Source organism: Gambusia affinis, linkage group LG23 (genome assembly GCF_019740435.1).
Source record: "Gambusia affinis linkage group LG23, SWU_Gaff_1.0, whole genome shotgun sequence".
NCBI lineage: Eukaryota > Metazoa > Chordata > Actinopteri > Cyprinodontiformes > Poeciliidae > Gambusia > Gambusia affinis.
The window spans coordinates 10,354,778-10,378,213 of NC_057890.1; the positions used below are offsets into that span (position 1 = coordinate 10,354,778).

General features: G+C 40.2%; 1 protein-coding gene across 3 annotated transcripts in view; it reads right to left on the bottom strand.

The window, feature by feature from the left end:
• wnt5b (wingless-type MMTV integration site family, member 5b) overlaps positions 1-23,012 on the bottom strand; it is a 77,597-nt gene extending 54,585 nt beyond the window's left edge. Inside the window, exon 1 of one of the 3 annotated variants that reach the window (XM_044108129.1) lies at positions 22,223-23,012. Coding sequence is in view for 1 of the 3 variants with exons in the window: in XM_044108131.1 (XP_043964066.1) it covers positions 22,223-22,291 (69 nt within the window). In the remaining 2 variants the exon portion in view is untranslated. The remainder of the gene's footprint in view (positions 1-22,222) is intronic. The other 2 variants (XM_044108131.1, XM_044108132.1) reach the window with 2 other exon arrangements.
• Positions 23,013-23,436: the final 424 nt, after the last annotated feature.

Here is a 23,436-nt window from a genome sequence, read left to right on the forward strand (position 1 = left end):
TTACTCCACAACTTTTAGAATTGCAGACTTGACATGCAAAACAAAGGGGAGAATTGGCTGTGACAGCTGGATGCAGATCTAGTTCAGCAGAAGGAAAGTCTGAACAGTGTGGAGAGAAAAGAAACTTCACTTTGTTCCAATGAAAGTTCATCCACACAGTGCATTTTACAACAACTATCTTTGGTGCGTTTTATTGGAATCGTATGTGAGAAATGTGCGCAAAGCACTCCATATTTGTGAAAAGGAAGGAAAACGTTACATTTATTTGAAATGTAAATATAAATCTTTGTGCATTCGTGTTTAGTCCAGTTGTTTGTAGAACCTCCTTCAGCTGCAACTACAGGAGCAAATGTTATGAGTCAACTCACCGTTTCAATAATTCCTTTTTCAAAACCTTTCCTGAAAAAAAGACAACAACTTTGATCTATGAAAGAGGAATAACAGTATGTTAATATATCTAGTATATATTATTATAGAGCTGACCGGACTTTTAAAATAAAGAGTTGACAGAGGCACATACATGAATGCAGACAGGCCTATTGATTTTTGTTGCCACATAAAGAGCGACTATAGCTCTGTGGCTTCCTCCTCCTTCTTCTGTCATGCATGTGACCTGTTTTCACCTCCCATTCACCGCCACCTTTCAGCTGTCCCATCATCTGCCATTATTAAGCATTATCTTTTCTGAGATCATCACACTTAAATTATCTTTCATTGCATTCCTCATGCTCCCTGTTCCATCTTTCCTCCCGTCTCCTTTCCCTCCCTCAGAGCATCCCTGAAACAAATCTAGGGAGGATAAGCTGACAAACAGAGAGGGTTTTTCGTTGCTGCACATGTACACAGACATGCCAAAGTGGCTACATTTTGAGATAAAACAGGACAAATAAGAGAATGTAGCACAGGTCCCTAAGAGAGCGAGGAACTGGAGGAAACAAAGGTGTCCCGCTGCGTTTAGAGGCGTTGGCTAAACCGCTCCTGAGTGACGCCAATGTGTGTGCAAAAGAGAAATAAAATAAATAAAAAGAGAAGGGAGAAAATGCAACAGAGGAATTAAAAGGTGACATAAAACAGAGTCTTACTGGGCAGAAATAAGCTTCCCCTGCGATGCTTCCACATTTTGACATAATGGCCACAAATGTTAGTGTAATTTATGGGGCTATGATGTGATGCATTTTTCTTCCCCGCATCAGGTACTGTTGCTCTTACGAAACAAAACCCAAATGTTTGACAAGAAATACAGAACATACAGTATTTTAACATGTAGATGTTATGAAATCCTTACTTCTTCTACATGTTTTGGGAATAATTTGAATGCAAGTATTATTGGATTAAATAGATTTTTGTAAAGTGTCTTGAAACGACATGTTGTGAATTAGCATTATGTAATTAAGCTAAACGTCATTGGCTTCTCCTTCAACAGTGGGTTTTTCCCATGAAGGCCAGATTGTCTCCTTGTCAATTTAAAAGGACTTTTTAATGAGTTTACGGTTGTGCTCTACATTTCTATTTTAAGATACACCATTTACTAATCAGTTGACAAAACTATTTATAGCACTGGGTTTTGTTTAGGTCGATTGCAGATTTTTCCCCATTAAAAACCAAAAAAAAACTTTCAGCTTTAGTCAAGGTCTGGAGCTGTAAAATAAACTATTTCCATTTGTTTGATTGAGCGATGTGAACATGTTAGCAAGGCGTTGTGGCTTTACAGCTTTTGTGATGGAAAGGTTCTGGTTTGTTTGTTGTGTTACGTTTTCATCATGTAAGAACCTGCTGCTGAAAAGAGCTACTCAAATCAAACATTCCTTGCTTTAAACTTCATTCTCACCACAGTGAAACGACTCTGGACCCTCTGTAAAGGCCCCATTAAAGTTTAAAGACAATCTAAGGTACACATGTGAAACAGAAGACATGTTTCCATGCATGAATGTGGAAGCAGAAAAACAGAAGTTCAAAGACCTGTTTTAGCTAAAAACAACCACAAAAAAAACCTCTACTAATTAAGATATTTAAAAAAACGGCTCCATTCCCTTCCCGCTTTTTTGTCATTGCTGTTAAATTATTCCAAGCACTAAATTCTGGTAGCTTTAGCTTGAATCACTTCTTATTTGCTCGCAGTAAACAGTGAATGTAAAACAAGCTGCAGTAATAATTGCTAGTAGATGGATTAAATACAAAAATAAACCTTACATTTTCATTTTTTTTTTAAATATTTGTTTGATTTAAGATTCCCATAAACGATATGACAGATTTAAAAAAATTATTAGGCAGATTTTTATCTGTAAAACATCTGTGTATCTCATTAAAAAACACGAGCGACCACTGTGGACGTGCAGCGCTCTGCAGGAGCAGGACAGGATCTTCTGCCCTCCCTCCGTTTCTGTCTCCAGCCAGAGGAAAACTCCTCCATTCCTTACATTCCTCCTACATTCCTGCTCCAGGTCTACCTTCTCCACCTCTCTCTCTGCATCAACATCACATAACATTCTCCTCCTCCTCCTCTGCAGTTCACGGCTGTCCACTTCCATTTCTTTCTTTTTTTTCCTTGTCTTTACCTCTTCTTCTCTCAGGATCATTATCTCTTCTTCCACACCCCCCTCTTCCTCCTCTTCCTCTGTTCCCCAGCACACTCCAGTTGGCTGGTGGAGGCAGGGGGCTCGCCTGAACCCTCCACCCCCAGCAGGGGCCCTTCAGCTCAGCCTGGCTGACTGGCAGGCACCATGGCACACCTCCAGCACACAGACAACCTTTTCTTCTTATTTTCTCTACTGGCTTCCTGCTTCTTTTTGTCGTAAAAGAAAACAAAAAATGTTTTTCTTTTCGACCGAGCTGCCATTTCTCCTTATGTCGCTCTATAAATGGAGCAGCACAGGATTAGATCATTAATATTCTCTCTTTTATTAATGCTCTGTCAATGATGGCTGCAGTTGTCCTGAAGTAAAAAAGTCATTTTAGTATGAGACCTAAACAGAGTTCTAATAAACCACTACAGAAACACAAATGTGGCAATACTTGACAGCATTAAAATTGTGTTAAAAACCCGTTTTCAGCTTATCAAAATGTGTTTTTTTTTAGCAGTATAAGTTTTACATAACACTCAAATCTACAAGAACCAACAGAGTTAGCCAGATTTTGAATGTAAAGATAATCGGTGCTTGAAAATTCAGAAAGACAAGAAAAGTAGGGTTATATAGAGTACTTCTAAGCAGTAAGTACCCCATTAGAAGATAGTGGTTGTTCACTCTGACTATCATTTAGAGCTTAGTTTCATAAGATTATCTTTCCACTGAAGAGCCTGTGCAAACGGATTGACTAGACTTTTGTTTGTTGCTTCCCTGAGGTGAGATACTTATTACTTACTAATACTTCATGAAACCTTTTTGCAAACGGTTTCCCTGTCCAGTTCAAAAAAGGGACAAAAAACCTTTTATAGATTAAGTATAAAAAATTAACTGGCCTTTGCTGCAGTATAATCACTAGAGCTAGAGATCAGCTAACTTCATCCGTAATGTCCTAAGACAAATATCTATATCTGCCCGTCATATTAAAGGAAAAATGAGAAAGCAAATAGGAGAGAGAACCTCAGTAATTTGGTATTTCCTTTTCAGACAGAGGAGGAAGGGCCAATGCCCTCCATTTCAGCATGGAGTGTTCGCTCACACACACACGGATACACACACACACACACACACACGCACACACAGACTCCTTTTTAATGACCCTTACATCCGGCCTAAGGCACCAGAGCCCCAGAGAGAAAACAGACTGGATGGAGATTGAGAAAGAAAGATGGAGATGGATAGATACAGAGAGAAAAGGAGAGATGGGTAGGTAGATGTAATATCAGACAGGTATGTGCCTAAGGTCAAAGGTTAGAGTTTACAGCCCTGACTCTCACACACACCTATCAGAGTTCAACTGGGGGTTAGACCTCCAGGCTCCACAGCTCACAGAAATAAAGACACACAGAGAGAATTCATAACCAGCTGGTTCAGCTCGGGGCCGACATCAGGGGGAAAAACACAGGAGAACGTTTGAAGGACCACGACCACTTTCCGAACCGAGAAGAGCAAGATCTAAATAAGAGACTGGGCTGTTACTTTTCACAGCAACATAGTCAACAAAAAGGAAAGAAAAAATGAAGACAGAAAGAGCTAAGTGAGTGATAACTCCTTCAGAGTTTGAGCAACAGCTAAAGACGTTGCTGTGACTCTGAACAAACAGGATCCTGACCTCGATGGTGGCAGCTCTAGACGTCACTCCACGTCCCGTTCAACAATATTTTCCTACTTTATCCCACAGATATGAACTCAACCTGCACTCTTACTTTTCTTCAGACAGTTTAACCCAGTGGTTCCTAAACATAAACCTAATTCCTCTTTATTCTCAATATGATTTAACCATTCCCCCATCAATAAGGTTTGCAACTGAATTTCTTCCAGATTTTCCCAAATTGATCCAACATTTAGAGCCAGTGTAATTATCATGAAATGATAGTCTGCAGGGTAATGCAGATAGGAAACTGATTTTGGGAAAATGCCTGCGTCAGTTATGCAACAGTAGACCGCTGCATAAGGTTCCTCTGTGTCTGTTTGCATGTGCATCGTGTTACTGTGGTGCAGTTCCTGTCTGCACAGCATTTTTACATGACAAGCAGTTCAGTTAATCTTCCTTAAATAGGTGACACAGTTTTGTGTCATGGCGGTGACACTGGAAACTCTGCACGACAGTCTTTCTTGTAAAATTGACTGTCAAATGTGCAACAATTTATTGCAAGGGAAAAACTTCTAGATTTTTCTGTTATTTTTGTCCATTTAATGTCTTAGGCATTTCCTGCTGGAAGCGGTTTACTCAGGTTTTTATATTTTCCGTTCTAGTTTTTTGTTGAAATGTGTTTGAAGTAAAACAAAACAAAAAAACAAAAAAAGAAAAAAATCTGATCAGTTTAAGGGAGAGTTAGATTTACACAACAATGGACGTGCTTATTTCATCTGATAGGAAGATAGATGACCCGCTTGATGAACGTCTGGACAGACGGACTTGTGAGATGACAGATAGGTGATGGATGGATGGACGGACAGAGAAGGCTGAGGATTGAGCGTCTTTGATCCTCCTGGCAGAAATAATCAACAAAGCTCTAGAGCCTTAACTATCAGTGTGTGTCTGTTTGGCCTCTCTCTGGGTGTGCGTGCGTGTGTTTGGGTGTGTGTGTGTGTGTGTGTGTGAGAGAGAGAGAGCTGTGGGGTTTTCTGGCTGGATGCCAAAATCAGCTCCCACCAACAGATAGATCAAAGCCTGCGCTCTCTTTCTCCATCTACCTCTGCTGCTCAGGTTTCTCAGCCTCTCCTTCCTCCTCCCTGTCCTCAACACATTGTTAGCCCGTATCATTTCTTCCAAACCGTCTTATTTTTTTGGACAAGAAAGCAAAAGGAGAAATTTTCTGCTCAAATTACCAAAGAACGGTACAATTTTACAGTAGTAAAGTGAAGACAAGAGTCAAAAAGTGAAATTAGCAGTAATTATGTTTGCCATTTATTCTGTTTGTTACCCCAGTGTCTGAAGCTTTCATAAGACTAGACTGCATATGGAGCATCTCTCAATAAAATTGTCTATTTTGGATTTTAAATTAGGGCCATACTGGCCTGGAAGGTAAACATTTTGTTTTCTACAGCCAACATTAAAATCAGATGATGAATACCAGTGCTTGCATTTCTTCAGACAGGTATTTTTGTTATTTATATTATTTGCAGAGCAGAATCAATCACAATTTAACTTTTATTTCTTTATCATTCAATGTCACAAAATTGCTGACTGCCGATAACGGTACAGCTTAACAGCAGGAAGCTTGTCATTTCAAAGTTGCAAACATCAGCTAATCTTTCATTTCTCTTGTGCTCTATGAAAATATTTTAATGCATATACTTTTTATATTTGGAATATTTAGCTAAGTAACTTGGTGCTCCTCTTCCAGTCACAGTAAGCCCTTTCTGACCCCTTTCCAATCATCCTCTCCCCATCAATCCTCCGTGCTCAGCTTATCTCTCTCCTCCTTGCATCCCCCTTTTCCTCTCGTCATCTCCATCTCTCCCCTCTTTCTGAGCGTGATCCTTCCTTTCCATCCTGCCATTTTTCCTTCTCTCTCTCTGCTGTGTTTTCCTCTCGCACTCATGCACATATGCAACACACACTGTGTAGCAGTAGTCATTCTACTTATAGCCTTGCCATAAATCAAGCTGTCATCCTCCGTCATGCTTGCTGGATCTCGCTTGGGTTCAGGGTACACACATACACACTCAAGAATACACAAGTTTAAAACAGATTGCCCAAGCCCAGATGTAGAAAGCACACAAATACACAAGTACAAGTGCTTAGGCTCTACTGAAAAATTCCAAAATGACACATACCTAAAACAATTTTATTTCTCTCGTAGTCATGCTTTTGTTGGTGGAAAAATTAATGAAATTGTTATAGAACGAGGATGACTAATGAGGTGAATCAGTAGCCAGTTTTATGCAACTACCTTCAGATTCACTTCTGTTCCTGTCGGTGACGGGCATCATAATGCTGCTCTGCTGCAACACAAGCTGGGAAAAATGTATTTCAGTGGTAAAAGTGGCAAATGTTATCTCACAAATACAAATTGCGTCACTACAACAAACAAGGAGGTGCAGACAGAGTTGGGAAAGATGTAGGTTCATGAACTAAAAGTTGTTAAAGGAGACATTTTATGCTCCCTTGAACCGGTTCGGACAGATCTATGGGCAAAACAAAACATGTTCATCACATATTGTGGACCAAGTCAAGTTAGATAATGAGTTTCAGCCTGGTCAGTTCTTCTTATTTTGAGCTCCTTTTAGGATGATTTGCTTTAGGGCCTCCTGTCACTTTAAATCCAAATAAGCTGCTGCTGGCCACGCCCCCCCAACTCAACGTTTACACTCCCACTTTATCCACGTGAAAACAGCAAACAGATGTGCAATAATACAACCGTATTTTAGACCCCAAGTCTGACCCAGAAGCAGAAGAAGTGAAGCCTTCATGACACCTGACTGAACATTTTAGAAACATTTTTCACAGAATGAACGATAAGATTCAAAAATATGATGTTTACAATTACAATTAGCTCATGCTGGTAATAGAAATGAAATGGAAAACCATTCAGAGCTGCACTATGAGGGAGCTATTAGCACCGTTACCATGTAGCAAGAGGTCTTCGGTTTGAATCCAGGCCACAGCCTCTGTGTAAAGTTCTCCAGGGGGTATTTGGGTTTTCTCAGGGTGCTCTGACTTCTTAATCTTATGGAAACGTTATTTGTGGCAGTAGATTGGCTTTTTTTTCTGGTATTACAATAATATTATAAAGTGTAAACTGTCCTTTCTGGGTGCATCTAGTTTTATTTTTGCATATAGAAACTTGTTTATATTGTTTATGTAAACTGTATACAGACATTGTTGGTGTGAAACTAACCCAGAACATATAGCGTAGAAACATTAATATGACCCGCATGTGCTATTTTTAGAAACTTTTAATGACTGCATAATTCTGTGTGAGCTTCTCTGAAATGTTTTGCCTGAACAAATATGGTCTCAGTTCACTCCTGATGTCAGCTCAGACAGTCAAGAATTTAAATGAGATGCATATATTATTAACTTTAGTGTTTGAGTCACTGTGGACTTTTTTTCCTCAATTTTACCCTCTAAAAAGTTTTTTTCTGAACATCATCTATCATCTCCTCCTTCCTCATTTCTCCAAACCCTCCATGACCAATCCAGGAGCCTTGAAGAGGCCCCCAGGATTTTATGGAGCTTTGTGTTTGATTGCAAGTGTGAGAGAGAATTACAGCACATGTGGCATGCAAGGTCATGTAATGCTGTGGCCTCCAGATAGTGTTCATTGACCTGCTGTATCCTTGGTTTATGATAATGAGTGTAAACTATATACTTGCATGGATGTCACAGTCGAACAGCTTATAACACATTTAAAAACAATCCACAAAATGGATAACTGCAGGATAAACATGTTAGCATTTTTTAAATACCATTCGTATTTTTAGAAGGACATGTTTTGGCCACAAAACTTTCCGTTACAAAGCTAGAAACACACTGCTGACTGGTTCCCCCTGAAAGCTATGGGACAGGAATGAGATGGCCTGCATTACCAGTAGGAATATGACACACACACACACACACACACACACACGCACACAACTTTGGCTTTTGTAACTCCGAAGAAGCTGCAGAGATCCACACCTGCAATGGGAGAAGCTGTTGCTACAACAACGTGCAAAATCTGCTTTTTTTTTGATGGAAGAGCAGCACAGAAATAAGTTCTGGTTGCAATTCTGCAGCCTCAAACTGCAAGAATGGACAGGAAATGATGGAAAGACAGAAACTTTCTATCCAATCAGACAGAGTTGGTGAAAATTTCAAGATGAATTGGCAAAAAAGTGTCAATCTCCAGATGTGTTAATCTGATGAAGTAATGCATGAAACACTTCAGATCTTCCATTTGTATAGAAGTTTTAAGAAAAAGCATAATTTTCTTTCTACTCTTTGACTATGGGTTACCTTGTGTTGGTCCATCACATACAATATTAATAAAACACAGTTTTATAGTTGCAAAGTGATAAATGCATAGACTCAGGGGGTATGAAAACTTCAGGCCACTTCTATTTCTAAATGCTTAGACCAGGAATATCAAACTCAATTTCATTTTGGGCCAAATCAAGATTATGAATTTTCTTTAAGGCCCGGTCATGGCAGAATCTATAAATCAATTCTTAAAATGTAATAATACTGAACATCTTTTCAGTCCCTTCAGGATTTTGTGATTGCATTTTTGATTTTTTGCAATATAAAAAAAAACAAAAAAACATCAGTGTTTGTGGTACTAATTTAGAAATATTTGCATTTATATATAATGGGAAATGCAACTTTTTATCACTCGCTGTTATGGATTATAAATTGACATCATGTTAGGCTGAGGCAGCTGTTTTGTAGAAGTAAGGAACACATCCACCTTCAAGTGGGAGTAAAACGTCACGATCCAATATTTGTCACAATTTTTGCCAAAAATATGCAATAAATTAGCGCAAAAAAATTGCAGGGATTTGTTGATTTTGGATGAATTTTCATGATAATGTGCAGGAAAGTGGAGGGACTGGTTTAACCAATTTGGCAGTAAACAGATAGAAACTGGTTTGATTTGACTAATAGAATAATATTTAAGAAGACTGTTATCTTGACAGTTCTATCTACGTGTCCCTTTAGAGTCTAGAGGGCCAGATAAAAAGCTATGGTGGGCCATATTTGGCCCCCGGGCCTCGAGTTTGGCATGTGATTTAGAGCAAAGTTTAAAACCTAAAAGACAGCAGATTGTAAAACAATTACAGCATTGAATAACATGATGAGATTTTTACTTTGTTTTCATAGGTTGTAAATAAATAACATGGACTAAAATAAGCCTCAGACTTTAAATGTGTTGATTAACGTCTTTAAACACAGATCTATGCAGTATATAAACAGTTTTTAATCATCTGAGGTCTTTTTTCAGACTATTTCTTATACAAATCTTCCACAGTTGCTTTCTGCGCTCCACTGCTCTCCTGAGTTCTGCTCTCCTTCCTGCTCCCTCTGCTGCCACCGTCTTTCACACAAACCACACTCAACAGTGTGTGAGCACACACACACGCTCTCCAGAGACGTGTCCGCTGCTCTGACCTCTCTCTCGGGGGAAAGCTGGCTGTCTGCCCAACTCTCCCTTTTTTCCTCCCCTCTCTGCTTCACACATTTTCCTTTTTCTCTGCATCTTTCTTCCTCTGATTCCATCTGTATCTCTCCATCTATTGATCTATCTATTTTTCTAATCTCCTTTTGTCTCCTCTCCTCTGCTTGCGTGTCTCTCCTACTCTTGCCTCCTCTTATCTCTTCATCCTCCTTTAATGCTGATCTCCACTCCTTTACCGTCTTTTCACCCTTTCATTTTCTCCCCTCCTCCTCGTTTAATTTTCTGCCTTTTCTCCTCTCTTCCCTTAGAGCTTCTTTTCAGGGTGCTGGTGTCGCTGTGGGGCTCTGCCTGGGGCTTCTTGCCCGGCTCATGTTGCCTCTCTCTGGGCACAGCGCCCGGAGAGGGATGGGCAGGGCTAAAGATGAGCCGGAGGGGCATTTGAGGGTGTTTGTCTGTATCCAGTGATGAGGAAAGGGGCGCGGGGGGTGGAGGGCGCCAAAAGTGTCGAAGGAGGGGAAGGGACTGAAAGAAAAAGGGGGAGGAGAGTTGTTGACAGAGAAACAAAAAGCCAAAGATGGAGAAAGAAGTGCAGACTTTTGATGAGTCACAGTTTGCTGGTTGGACTGTTACTGTGGCTACAGTAGAACATTTTTCTTTTTTTACTTATGAAGCAAAATTATTATTATTATTTTTAATACTTAATGCAATCACCGATTAATTGCAACTCTGATTTTGGGTAAAGCTTTGGCCTGAAAAATGAGTAGAATAATAATAAAAAATGAAGCAATATAATTCAAATATGCAGTCTAGTTATTTTAGTCTTAGGAATTTAGAGTGCATCTTCAAAAAATATCAATGTTGGTGGCATTGTCTTAGAAAATAATTAGCTTTCTGCATTTGTGCAATTCCAAAAAGGAGAAACACAATTGATATGTGCACTGAGCTGTATTCTAAGAAATGTTTTTTAATATCTTTAATATTAAAAAAAAAGATTATAAAGCAGATAAAATCTCTTTCTCACAGTAGATGTCTTTATTGGCCTCTTTGCCAGTCCCAGAACATGGACTTAACAGCTTGTTTAACAAGTACCAACCCCAAGCTGCACTTCCACAGTCTTGAAATTATTCAAAGTTAGAAAACCTAACTCACCAGCCAACAATGGAACATCACAAGTGTGTGTACTAAGCCCTTTTTTGTACCAATATACGCCAATGAATACTTCAGTTATGTAATTACTTCAGTTCCAAAATACTTTGAGGACAGAGTCATCATTGCACAATGATGTTATGCAAAGGAAACCAAGTCCACTTTAACAGCAGGACATCAAACATAAATATCTTGGACTAATGTTGAACAGTGAACTCAGATCTACAGATGCACTTGCTTCTGCGATATGTTTTCTGTTTCACAGTGGTTCAAACTTATCATCATCTATAAGGTATCTAGGATCATAGCACAGTCCATCTCTAATTTATCTGAACTAAAGTGCAGGGTCACAACATGCAGCTCTACCACAACCATCCAGAACAGGACACCATCAGATCCACTGAACTGCCATCTGCTATTGTGACAACGTCTGAGATAAATAACCAGCCAAGGTTATATAAGAACAGTTTAATGGTTCGTAGAATAGCATCACATTAAATCTCCATGTCGTTTTAGGGATTGAAGTTGTTTTAAAGATGTCAGTGACTTTGTCCCATCTGTTTTTGAGTTTGTTTAAATCAGAGCATGATGCGTTTCTGTCAGAGCTCTTTTAGCCCACATCATAATGCCACATACGCACAACTGAAGATGTGCAAGAGGGAGTGGGAAACACTTCCCCCAGTTTCAGCATGGTCATGTGATCATCCTGAAACTGGAGCTGCCTGCAGGTGCACAGGTGATAATCAGCTCACCTGTCCCCAGCCACGTAGTGAGCGCTGCACTTCCCCTGCTGGTCAGTAATGGTAGTGCCATGCTGGAGAGGCAGCCATGGCCTGGATCCAACCATGAGATGTGATGGGGGAGGGAGAGTTGTTTGGGAGAAAAAGAAGCAGAGGCTCTGTGTTGTTTGGCTGATGAGTTGAAATAATAAAGATGTTACATTTATTTAAAATGTCCCCACTCCAGATCTTTGTTTAGTTTTTCTCCTGTCCCCTTCCATCCCACTTCTGTCTTTCCTTATGTAGTTCTCCCTTTTCAAATTTCCTCTCCAGCAATAAAGAGCTTCAGTGATGTAGCGCCCTCTGTCTGCATTCACTGTTACTACAAGTTGTCATCTTCAAACTATACCTCCTTGACCCTCGAGGAAGTGAAGTTAACTTCCACTTGGGGAGAAAAAGAAACTGAAGTAAAAACGAAACAAAAAAACATCTTCATTTGGCACGCATTTTATTCATTAATTAGAATACTAAATACTGTTTTTAAACAGCTGAAGCCCTGACGACTGAATAAAAAGATGTTTTTCCAAATTACAGTCTTTTTTTTAATAGCCATCGCTGTGTGTTTTAATACTGACAGCACGTCACTGCATGATGGCCAGCAAGACAGACAGACCGTTCGCCCAAATGACAGCATTCTGATCTTGATTCAAGATCAGAATGGGGACATGCTGATGAAACATATAAGCTGCATATGTTAAGATATAAAGGTGAACGTTCAGTAGTGCAGAAACACGTGATTGTATTCGGGGTGGTTCCACTGGACTAACTTATTTGCAGGAATGGTAATGTTTTCACACAAGCAGAGACCACATTGCATTTTTAGCCAGCAGTGCAATTCGGAGATGTTTACCTCATTTTAGGATTGCACACTTAACATTAGAACACCATCTCCTTAATTAACCGCAGTCCATGCCCACTCAACGGTTACTACAGCATGGAGTCATAAAGCCACGAGGAAACTGAGCGAACCGGGGTAGAGCAGAATTCTTGTTATCTAAAAAGCTAATCTGGCAAAGAGTCAGTTCTCTCCCTACTTAAGCGAATGCAGAGCCCTGCTCCTCTCTGTCCACCCTGCAGACACCCCCAGCCATGCTTCCTAATAAATCAATTCAGCCAATCACTGATGGATGTGTTCTCCACGAGAAAATATGTGCACGTGTGCGCCCGTTTGCGTGTAAATCAATGTTGTCTGCTGGTTCTGATGGTTTTTTTTCTTTCAGCCAGACGACTGACTAATGTTGCGTTGTTCCTTCGTCTGAGCTCCAAATGCAGCCAGGAGCGTGGGACTCATGGTAGATAGGCAGGCTGGGGAGGAAATAAAAAGAAGGAAGGAACGCTGAGGAAATAAAAAGGTGAGCGCGAGCAGGACGGAGAGCATCATGACGGATTGAAAATTCAAAGGATGAGAGCCAGGGAGGGGCTCAGAAACAAGATAGAGGGAATAAATTTTAATTTGATCCTCTCTCTCCCCCTTCCCACTCAGCACAGCAAGTGTGTTGACAGATTGGGTATTGCTTTGGTTCCAAGACTGGCTACAGAAAAAAAAACCACACCACTCAGTAATTATCTAGAAAGAGCACCTGGGTGCCGAGAATCTCATTATATTAAAACTACTCCTACATACAAACACACAGCAAAGGAAGAGATGTTATAGACCAACACAAAATAGAGCATGATTTCCAAATGGAAGGAAAAAGATATATGGTTTTAAAATCTGAAAAGTGTGGCATGTATTTCAGCACCTTTTACTCTCATACTCCTCAATAAAACCAACAGTCTTGGTTCCAGGATACAGAAAACGCAGAAGAAGGTGCGCTGCTCAGATCAATCTAGTCATCATGCAAAACAATGTAGCAGAAATCTGAGTGTATATCAGCCTAAAACACAGTAGTGGCAGCAACATGATGTGGGGGGTTTTTAAGCAGAGATGCAAATGGAGAAGATAAATAGAGTAATACTGAAGAAAAACTGTACTGAAGAAGAAGCATTAGGATGAAAGCATTTTGACGTTTTAACACCGATAAATAATTCTTGAAAATATACGTTCACACATCTCTCCAACCAATCTCAGATAAAGCCATTTAGCAAAAGACTAGGCCGCTTCCAAATCCACTTATACTTCTTCCACCTCACAAGTTTATGCTATTTTTTAGGTTCTGTCAAATAAAATGTTCTATCAAAATTGAAGTTTAAGATTGTAATACTAAAATAAATGTGAAAAGTTCAGAGTATCTTTTCAAAGAAAGGAGAAAAAGGGGCAAAAGTCTGAAGCGTGTCTCACTGCAGAGAAGCTTGCTTGAAAGTCGCCACTTTTCTGCTTTTTGTATTTTCTACAAAAACAATACTATGCAGTAATATTAACAAAAATGCCACCTTAGAGATAGTGAGCAAATAAACACATTTTATAGCATATGCTTTTTGTTCCATGACAGCAAAGGTGCAAAACACAGCTGAGAGTGGAACTTTGTGCTCTTTGATCTGTTGTAGTAGCAAACAGTGACCAGTAAGAGGCAGCGTTTCCTCTCATCTGACTGACCACCATGTCCGTCTTCACCCAAACTCCTACATGTCTTGTCTCTCTGTTTCTTTTTGAACAGAAAACACAGAAACTTACACTGACTGAACAGATTCAGCAGCAGTTGCACTTCAGTTTCCTTTTAGTGGTTAAATTAGTCTGCAACCAAGCCAGACTAAAAGCTGGGAATGAGTCTAACTCCTGGCAGGAAAACAGGGTCATCGATGGCTTACCCTGATCAACAAATGTACCAGCATGACAGTTATATGTAATACTGCGTCTTTAAAGCCAACTAGGTTTGTGTCATCTGAAAAGCGAGCAGCCAGACCACAATCCACAGCCCGTACACTTCTTTATGAATGTTCAAACCCAAAAGAAAGAAAAGAACATGGTCAGTAGCTAAATGCATCTAAAATTAGTAATTTTATGCACGTTATGGGTACCTACTTGAAAAACTAAATAATTGAAAAGAACTTTGTAAGTTACTGGCGGAAAACATATTGAGTCAGAAATAATCAGTTATTTTATTAAAGCTTCAAAATAACATTTTCCCCCAATTTGTCAAGGTTTTGTTTTATCCCTTGGGACGCGACGTAGCTGCACCAGCAAATACTCACATTTCTGTTGTTTTTGAAGATTGTGGCTTATAGCGAGTTAAAGTCAAAACTCAGTTTCTCAGAAACAGAACATGGGAAACACTGCTGACTTGAGGCAAGCTACCAAAAGCCATTTGAAAGAAGCTGCTTGTTGCATCCAAGCACCGTATTGGAACGTTGAGTGGAAGGAAGAACTAAGGAAGAAGTGGCAAAACAACAGGGATATTGAAAGCCTTGAGTTTCTAGTTGGTGATAATTTGGGGAGCCATCTGCTATTGGTCCAGTGAGTCAAAGGTGAATACAGCCAGCTACCAGGATGTTTTAGAGCGCTTCATGCTTCTCCTCGCTCACAAGATTTACAGAGATGATGATTTTATTTTCCAAGAGGACTTGGCACCTGGCAGCACTGCCACAGGCACCAATACATGCTTTAACTTACCAGGGTAACATTAGGCTAGCACATTTTCCTGACTTTAATCCAATAGAGGCTCTGTGGAGCACTGCTTTGCAAAGTTTGAGGCATGTCTCCCTAAGGGGGCGCCAGAGCCCTTAATGGAGGGGCGCAACACGGGAAAAAAAATAAACCAGGAAAAGTAACTGTAATGATGCAGCCAACTTCACCAAGTCTATGTCAGAGACAAAATTGATAGATTTTTAGTACCTAAAGCTACGGCCAGAAAGGAGACTATAGGCCAAGCAAAATAAGAAGAAGGAAGTATGATGATTTAAAGTTAGGAAATTAATGGGCTGGATCTGAACATGATGCACAGCCACAGAGTTGTCTACTAAGCCCTGAGACTTTATGTACAGGAGGCTAAAAGCAGATCAACTCCACCAGTATGAATGGGACATCAAGTATAGCAAACAGTTTAGAGCAACAATATAGTTGGACAGGTCAGGGGTCAAAGCTGTCTATTTGCTCTCTGAGAGGGGAGGGTGGGAGGCAGCTCCTACACTTTGAAAACACCTGACAATGTGCGTTTAGAGGAAGATTAGGAAAACTAGAATCAAATGAGCTCAAGGCCTCTATGAAAGTAACCTAGACTTCTCTATGTCATGCTGCATTAATCCAGTAATCCGACCAAAAGTAGCCATGACAAAGTATTGATCATAATGCAAAACAAGACTACTTTCCAGTAGGATTTAATGTCCTTCTCTAAGTTAAGCTTGAAAAAGCTCAGCATAGACATGTTTTAAGCTTCAATGTAAACTGTCAAACCTGTGAAGCAGAATTTCAATCTGTTTGCCTAAGTATGCCCAAGAGAAATATTTAGAAAATGCAGAGATTCACAGTGCACAGCTTGGAGTTGTTTTTTGTAATAACTGACAGAGATGAACTCTTAGTGAGTCGTGCAAATAAAATCAACTGAAAAAAAAGAGAAGAGGTTATAACAGCAAAAAAAGTCTGACATTTAAAAGCCAGTAGAAAAAGTTTATTGTAGTGAGCCTGCTCTAAAAATCATAATCATTTCTGTTTGAGTTAACAGTCCGTACCGTCCTCACAGATGACATTTAACCCCGCTGCAGGTGTGCTGTTGATAGTTTTATCAGCTCTGGATCAGGGGAGCAGACAGGAAAATGAGCAAAAGTAAAGAGGCTGCAGCAGCAGAGAACAGCTTTCTGTGTTATGAGATGTTTAGACGGTAGATTTACTGTAACTGGCCCAGTTTGTGCTGCCTGTCACACTGTTTAAATTCCAAAAAGTCCCCCAGCCATGAAGATGCAATTCTGCAAAAACATCAGCGCTGAGAAGAAGCATTTTTCTCCTCCTTGGAGTCAGGGATGCAGTAGTTTTCATACTGACCTGCCTTATGGCTCGCTGGTCTGCGACTGTCCCCCTCACACCAGCCGCCAGATTTATAAAACGGTTTCAGGGGCTATAAAGTGTCCAATAAACCGCTTTTACTATTAGCCCAGGAAGCTGGTAGGATATAGCTGCTAACCGCTGCCGCCACCCTTCCAACACGTGCGCACACACACACACACGCTGACAAACACATGCTTGGTGGTCAAGCAGTCAGAATCTGAGCACGCAGATACATGCAGAAATACACTGAGTTTGACCATAATGATGACCACATGACCACAGTGTACTGTCAGCACACACAGAGCCTCACAGCAGACTGATGCTTCAGAGTTCAGGCATCAGCTTATTTTATATTGCAACAGAGCGCAGCAAAGATATTTTAATGATTCTACAGAGGAGGAAAGGACAAATAATTACCATCTGCAAAACACCCAATGTTTATGGAAATGACACAGCTGTATGTTTGTGCTCCAAGTTAAATTGTAGCCAGAGTTCCTCTTCGAATGGAAAATGTCCTGCGATACCGAAACCTCGCTACTTTTTATTTATTGAGAGTTGGGTCATACGGAGCTGCTGTTGTGGTTCGAGTCTCATCTATAAGATGGTATTTTAGAGGAAAGGCAACAAAAATGCTCTGAACAATCTGAAAGTTTCCAGTAACGAGAAGCACGAGACGTTTTATCCAGAGTTTTTCGCTCCTTGCATTCATGTTGCTGACTGTGTGTTTCATTGTTTCAAACCTGACAAAAATATGTGAAACAAAGCAGCCAACCTTGCTAGAGTGCACTTCTTGACACTCGCCAACTCGTATTTCGCTACACTAAAATGAAAAACTGTAAATCTAGGTCAAGACGATCCTGTTTAATTTGGCATTTGCAGTTTGCTGATTTTCCCAAATGTCTTTGCTTATCCAAGGAAACTACGTTAGTTTGAATTTGAACTCTGATTTAGTAGGGATGGTGCGGTCAGGATTACACGCAAGGTTAGGTTTCTTCTACATTTTAGTAAATCAGACTACAGCATCTTCTTTCACAGGTTTACTGTGTCCTCTCAACAGCTTAAAGCAAACTGGAAACAAATCTTGTTATGGCTTTCTCTCAGCAATTACTTAATGACACTCTGCCATGAAAACTAAATATGTGGAGTGTATGACTAATATCTGTCCGTCTCACAAAATGCAGCTGCATCTCTGTACCGTCAACCTCTGTTTTCTCTGATTAATAACAGATATTAATTATTATTACTACTATTAGTAGATAATTTGGTACAGCACATTTTTTCAGCCTTATATTTTTTATCTTTTTGTGAAATCGTGCATTCTTGTTCTTCATTTCCACATAAATCATAATGTAATGTGACAAAGTATAAAATAGTTTGAATGCTTTTTACAAGGCCCCATGTATTAAAGTAATTTTTACAACCTCAAAATTTTTTTATGGAGACTTTTCTTTTTCAGAAGAGGAAAATGGATCAATAAATCTAAAAATCAGATACAAAATCTATTAAATCTCATAATGGCGAAAACTCAGCTTCAAGGACAAATGAGAAGCAGAAAGACAGACGTTTAGAACAGCTGAAGATTCGGGGTCCCTGCAGGAGAAGCATATGGGTTGAGTGTTCCTGTTTTATTAAGGATTTATGGACTATACCTGCATCTATCATTATGCAGTAGTTCTGATTATTTCTAAAGGTATTTACCTCATCTACACTGCATTTTCCACCGGCCTTCACCTTGTCATCAATACCAAGTCTGATAAATAATAAATAAATCTAAAAGATAATGAAACTATAGCAATGCAGTCATCATAAAGTGCACAAGATTTCTTTCTCTGTCAAGTAATCATTATCCACAGTGGATAAGCACTCGCAAGCTAGCCAATCAGATTAAAGAGTTTTAACCAATCAGATTAAAGAGTTTTTAAATGCCTGCTCTTCATCTGAAAAGACCATCCTCTTCACACAGACCACCATCTGGGACTCCAACCTGGTCATTAGAGAGAACAGACACATACATGCCTGACACATCCCCCGTTTCCTGAGGGGTTTTTCTATAAAAAAAAAAAACATAAAATGCCAACACAAACGCATCACAGTGCAACCTTGAGAAAGGCCATCTTCTCAAATGTCTGGACAGGAGACAAACGGACTAGCTGACATTCCTCAATTACGCCGTCCTGTTGGGACGAGACGCTCAGGTAGCTTCACTTGAGGAAAAGACGTCAAGGTTGAAAGTCGGACTGAGGGGCAGGTTTTTATGGCCTCCTGCTGAACGGGCCAGGAGACCAACGCATTTATCTTGAACTGCGTAAAAGAAATCTCAAACAGCATAAATAAAAATGCACCATGAAAAGAAGGGAGGAAGAGCAGATGTTGGCCTGGATGTGGACTGAGGAGAGATTATCTCTCTCTAATGGCTAATTTGTTGACAGCAACACCTATCGACACATCTAACGTTACAGTGGGCCCCAGCGCACAACACGCCCACAGACGTGTACTTCCTCTCCCCTTTGCAGGGTTTATCAGCCCTGTTGTCAGCTGGCTCGCGGATTTATGAAGATATATCAGACTCTGAAACCCTGAAATCCACGAGGCCGACCGGAGACGTCACTGCCGGAGACGACCCCGACTTCCTCTCGGGTCCGTTTGCAGCCGACGCATGCTGAAAACAAATCGAACACTTCGGTTTCACGAGCTTCAGGAAGATGGGGGGGGGGAGAAAAAAAAAGTCGCCTTTTCTGCTGCATTTCGCATGAATCTGTCTCAATGATTCACAACATATAAAACAAGATTGTTGAACAAATTCCAGCCAATAAAAATCTATTAGCTGCTCATCCATCTACTCACACAGAGCAATTCCACCATTCAAAATAAACTATTTGTTGACAGAAGGAGCAGAATGTTTGACAGAGAAGCTTTAATCCCTCAGACATTCGATCATCTTCTTTTACAACCGGCTTCTTATGTTTAGATGCTTCATAAAAACTGAGTGAGAAGCATTTGGGGCAAAACTGAGCATAAAATTCAAGAATGAAGATGAAGAGTTCATGAAAATAGAAATAACTGAAATACAAATTTATCAGTGGCTAATTTTGATTAATGTGATTAGGGCTCAACAGATACGATGGTCATGTCTGCTTAGTTGTCCTATTTTCAGTCACCAAGACAAATTCTACATATGTAATTATGAATTTGTTAAATTTTAATTTTGTGCAAGAGTTTCTTCACAGTTTTCAACCTTCTGAATACAGTAAAATACATTTTTGTTCATTTTGTACCTTCATTTGGTGCTTCATGCTTTTTCGCTATATTTAGTCAAACTTTGGTCGTTTTTGTCTCACTTCATTCCACAATTTGTGGTCTCTAATTATTGTAATTACGTAATTATTCTCAACTCTTCTCTTGACACATTTGAGTAAAATGGCATAAATGGTTAAAAGCCGTTTTGGCTGTGCCATGGGTATATCTTCATATATGAAAATTGTAATTAAATCTTGATTATTTTTGAAGAGAGAAAAATAAATAAATCATACGTTTTGCCATATTAACGATCTCTTGGTTTGAAAATTTCAAACTTTTCATACAAAAACCTTTAGGGATTGTTTTAGTTAAAAAAATCTTAGAAAATATTGACCCTTCAGTCTAGTTCCCAGCCATGTTCAGTGACTCTTGCTCATCTACAGCTGCAAAAGTACTATACATGCTTATATATCACAAATGCATATGCGTAGCAGTAAATCAACGCGTTATACCATTTGTTATATGAAAGCTTTTCACACAAAGTGAGTCACTGCAGACACTTGTGTGTTTTATGATAGCTGTCAGAATGGTGAACTCGGTCCAGAGTTCCCTCAGAGCTGCAGTTAGTCAGACTTGGATTTCAAACAAGTCCCTGCACGGCCCAGATGAAGGCAGAGCAATTTCTCTATACTGAGAGAAACATTTGTGCAAGATTTCGACCAAAATAGTCCTGGTCTGCACCGCAGAGCAGGAGAGCTGCCTTCATTTAGGTCGATGGGGTTGGCAGACACACACACACACACACACAGATAGGCTGCCTTTCACCACTGTCAAGGGTAGCCAAAGTCATATGGAATGAGACCGTGACAATGAAAGCATTAGGGTTGGACATAAATTTCTATAAATTCAGATAAAAATAAAGTCAGAACTCTTTTTCACCTTGACTGCATGTTGAATAACTCAGGCAGTCGGTGCTCAAGTTCAAACCCATCATTTACATTGAAAAACTCCGACAGAGTTTAACTTGTTGAACTCTGAGGTGGTGGTGCCACCAACCGGGGCCCCCAGTGGGGCGGCAGGCATTCTTACATACGTTTGTGGATTTAAGAAAAGGAAGATAACTTTGACTATTAATTATTTCATGTGCTTAACGAGCTCTATAAAAGATTTCTTCTTTAGGCGCCATCATCTTAAGCCACTAACTCTTTTTTTTTTTCTCCAAAAGGTTTCTCCACGTTGACAAGGTAAGTCCACTAATTAATAATGCTGTAAAACAAAATAAAATCTTCTGCATTTTTTGCTACACCAGACTCATTTTTTCATAAGCATCCTCCTCATTTGACTTGGATCATAGCTCCACTACCTCATATACAGCTGCTAATTTCACTAACAATTAGGAACAAAACGTGAACCTTGTAGGATAAAGGCACCAATCACTACAATCTGCAAAGAAAAAAAATATTTATTGGGTTACTGTGAGCTACATTTCAATAAAAATACACTTGTAACTGCAGAGTGTCCACAAACAGTAAAAACCAGTACAGAAAGGACAAAAGAAACTAAACAATTTGAAGGGTCATGCTCTAAACAAAAGTAGCAGATTAAACTGAGTTCGGCTTCAGCAGAGGGAAGCTGAGGAACCTGCAGAGTAATTTTTATTCAGAATGTCAGATAAATTCTGCTGGTATGTTGCCTTCAATACGCGAGAGATTCTTTTGTCAGTTCGAACCACAAAAAATATAAAACATTGAAGACAAGCAACAAGTGGCCATATAGTGTCAGCAGTTACTAGTCAAAATTTTAGACTTTGTTTTCTGCCAAACGACATCAGTTTTAGAAATTAACATCTGGAAAGAACAGAGGATAACTGAACAGATGTAAATAAGCTGGCAGGTTGCAAACACTGCATCCCAACATACTCCATATGCTAATCGGTGAATGACATCATGACCTACATTTATGTTTTCAAACTTTATTTCAGGCAAAATGTAATGAACTGAACAAAAGCAGTTCCGGAGGCGAGAGCTTATTTCAGACCGTCAGTCTGGTGAACCCAGTGCTTGTACCACCCCCTAAAACGATAATGCCCTCGGTGGTGAGCAACTAGAAAAAGCACCAACTGACTGTTGGAATCCCTGAAACAAAAGGTTGTTTGTTGTTGTTTTTTGTTTTGTTTTTTTATTGTCATTCAGAATACCCCCCAAAGCCCATCAGCGTCCACCCGGACCCCCAACACCAACACTTGGCCACCCGTTTGAAAGTTTTCTAGACTCGCCCCTGGACTCAGGAGAATCAACTTTAGAACAAACATCAGGAAAAGTTGGGAAAGTGTGAAGCAAAAGAGAAATGAGCCAAAGTTCTAAACGAGTTTCCTCAAACATTATTATTAAAATAAGACAAAAAGACAGTTCATACCTTCTCTTCTTCTTCTCTGGAGTAGAATTGCTGCTCAACTCTGCTGGGGGAAAAAACTCCTTCCACCATCCGAGGTGTTGAAGTCTGTCTGTCCGGTTGGAAACTTCACACGCAGCGCTGTTTTTCAGGCTGCTTTTTTTTTTTTTTTTCACGAGACGCGCACAGATTCCTTCAAGTGTCACTTTCTGGACCCCTTCCTTCCTTCCCTTTCACTCCACGATGTCTAAAGTCCTCCTCTTGCTCACAAAAGCGGCCGTTTTTATGAGGCGGTGCAGGGAGGCGGTGGGGGTGTCCAGGCGGCAGCTGCTGCTGCTGCAGGAGCGTGAACCGTGGACCCTGGTCCGGGTCAGTCCCCAAGTTGTCCCGGAGGGATAGAGTCCTGTTCTCCGCTCCGTCCGTTTCAGCAACAGGTGGGAGAAGTAAAGTGAGATTTCCTCACAAGTTTTCAAAGCACTTCCCAGAGAATTACGCACGGAGGGAAAGGAGGAGACCGCGGCTCGCCAAAGTTTTTACGCGCACGAAAACAGAGCGAGAAGTTGGGAGTTGCAAACGCAGAAGAGGGAGTGGAGAGAAACAACCGAGCTCTAGAGTGGGCTTTCCTCCACAGCTGTCCTCTGCTCTCAGTCTGTCCAGAGAGACACGAGGGAAAGTGGTAAATAAGGACACTGAGAAGGAGGAGGAGACCAGAACGATTTTAAGTTATCAAATTTCTCCTAATAAAGAAACGACCGCTAAGAAAATATCCTACAGTTAACAGCAGGGGAGCCGCTTAATGAGACTCACCTGTGAGATGCTGCGCAGCTGCAGCACGGTTACAGTTAATCAAGTCTCACTGTACAGACCGGAAGTGTATAGAAACGAAATACGTTGACTTATTTTTGGGAAGGAGAAACGGGGAAACGACTGCAGAGAGCGTTTTAACTGAACAGTACTCTTTCGCTAATACTTAGGTAATGTTTGGAAAACTGCTGCTATACAATTTCCCTCTTTATTTCGTCAGATTTTTGACTGTTACTTTAAAAGTATCAGCATTTTTCGTTACTCCCCCTTTAAAATTGAAAGTAAAAATGTACTCTTTAGGCTTACACCATCAATCGTTGCCTGATATTTTGGTTACAGGTGATGTGGCTCTCCACCCAGGGTGGCAGTTATCCGAGGAGCGCCTCAAAGAACAGGAGAAGGTTGGCAGTTTATCCCAAATAGGTTTTTACAAC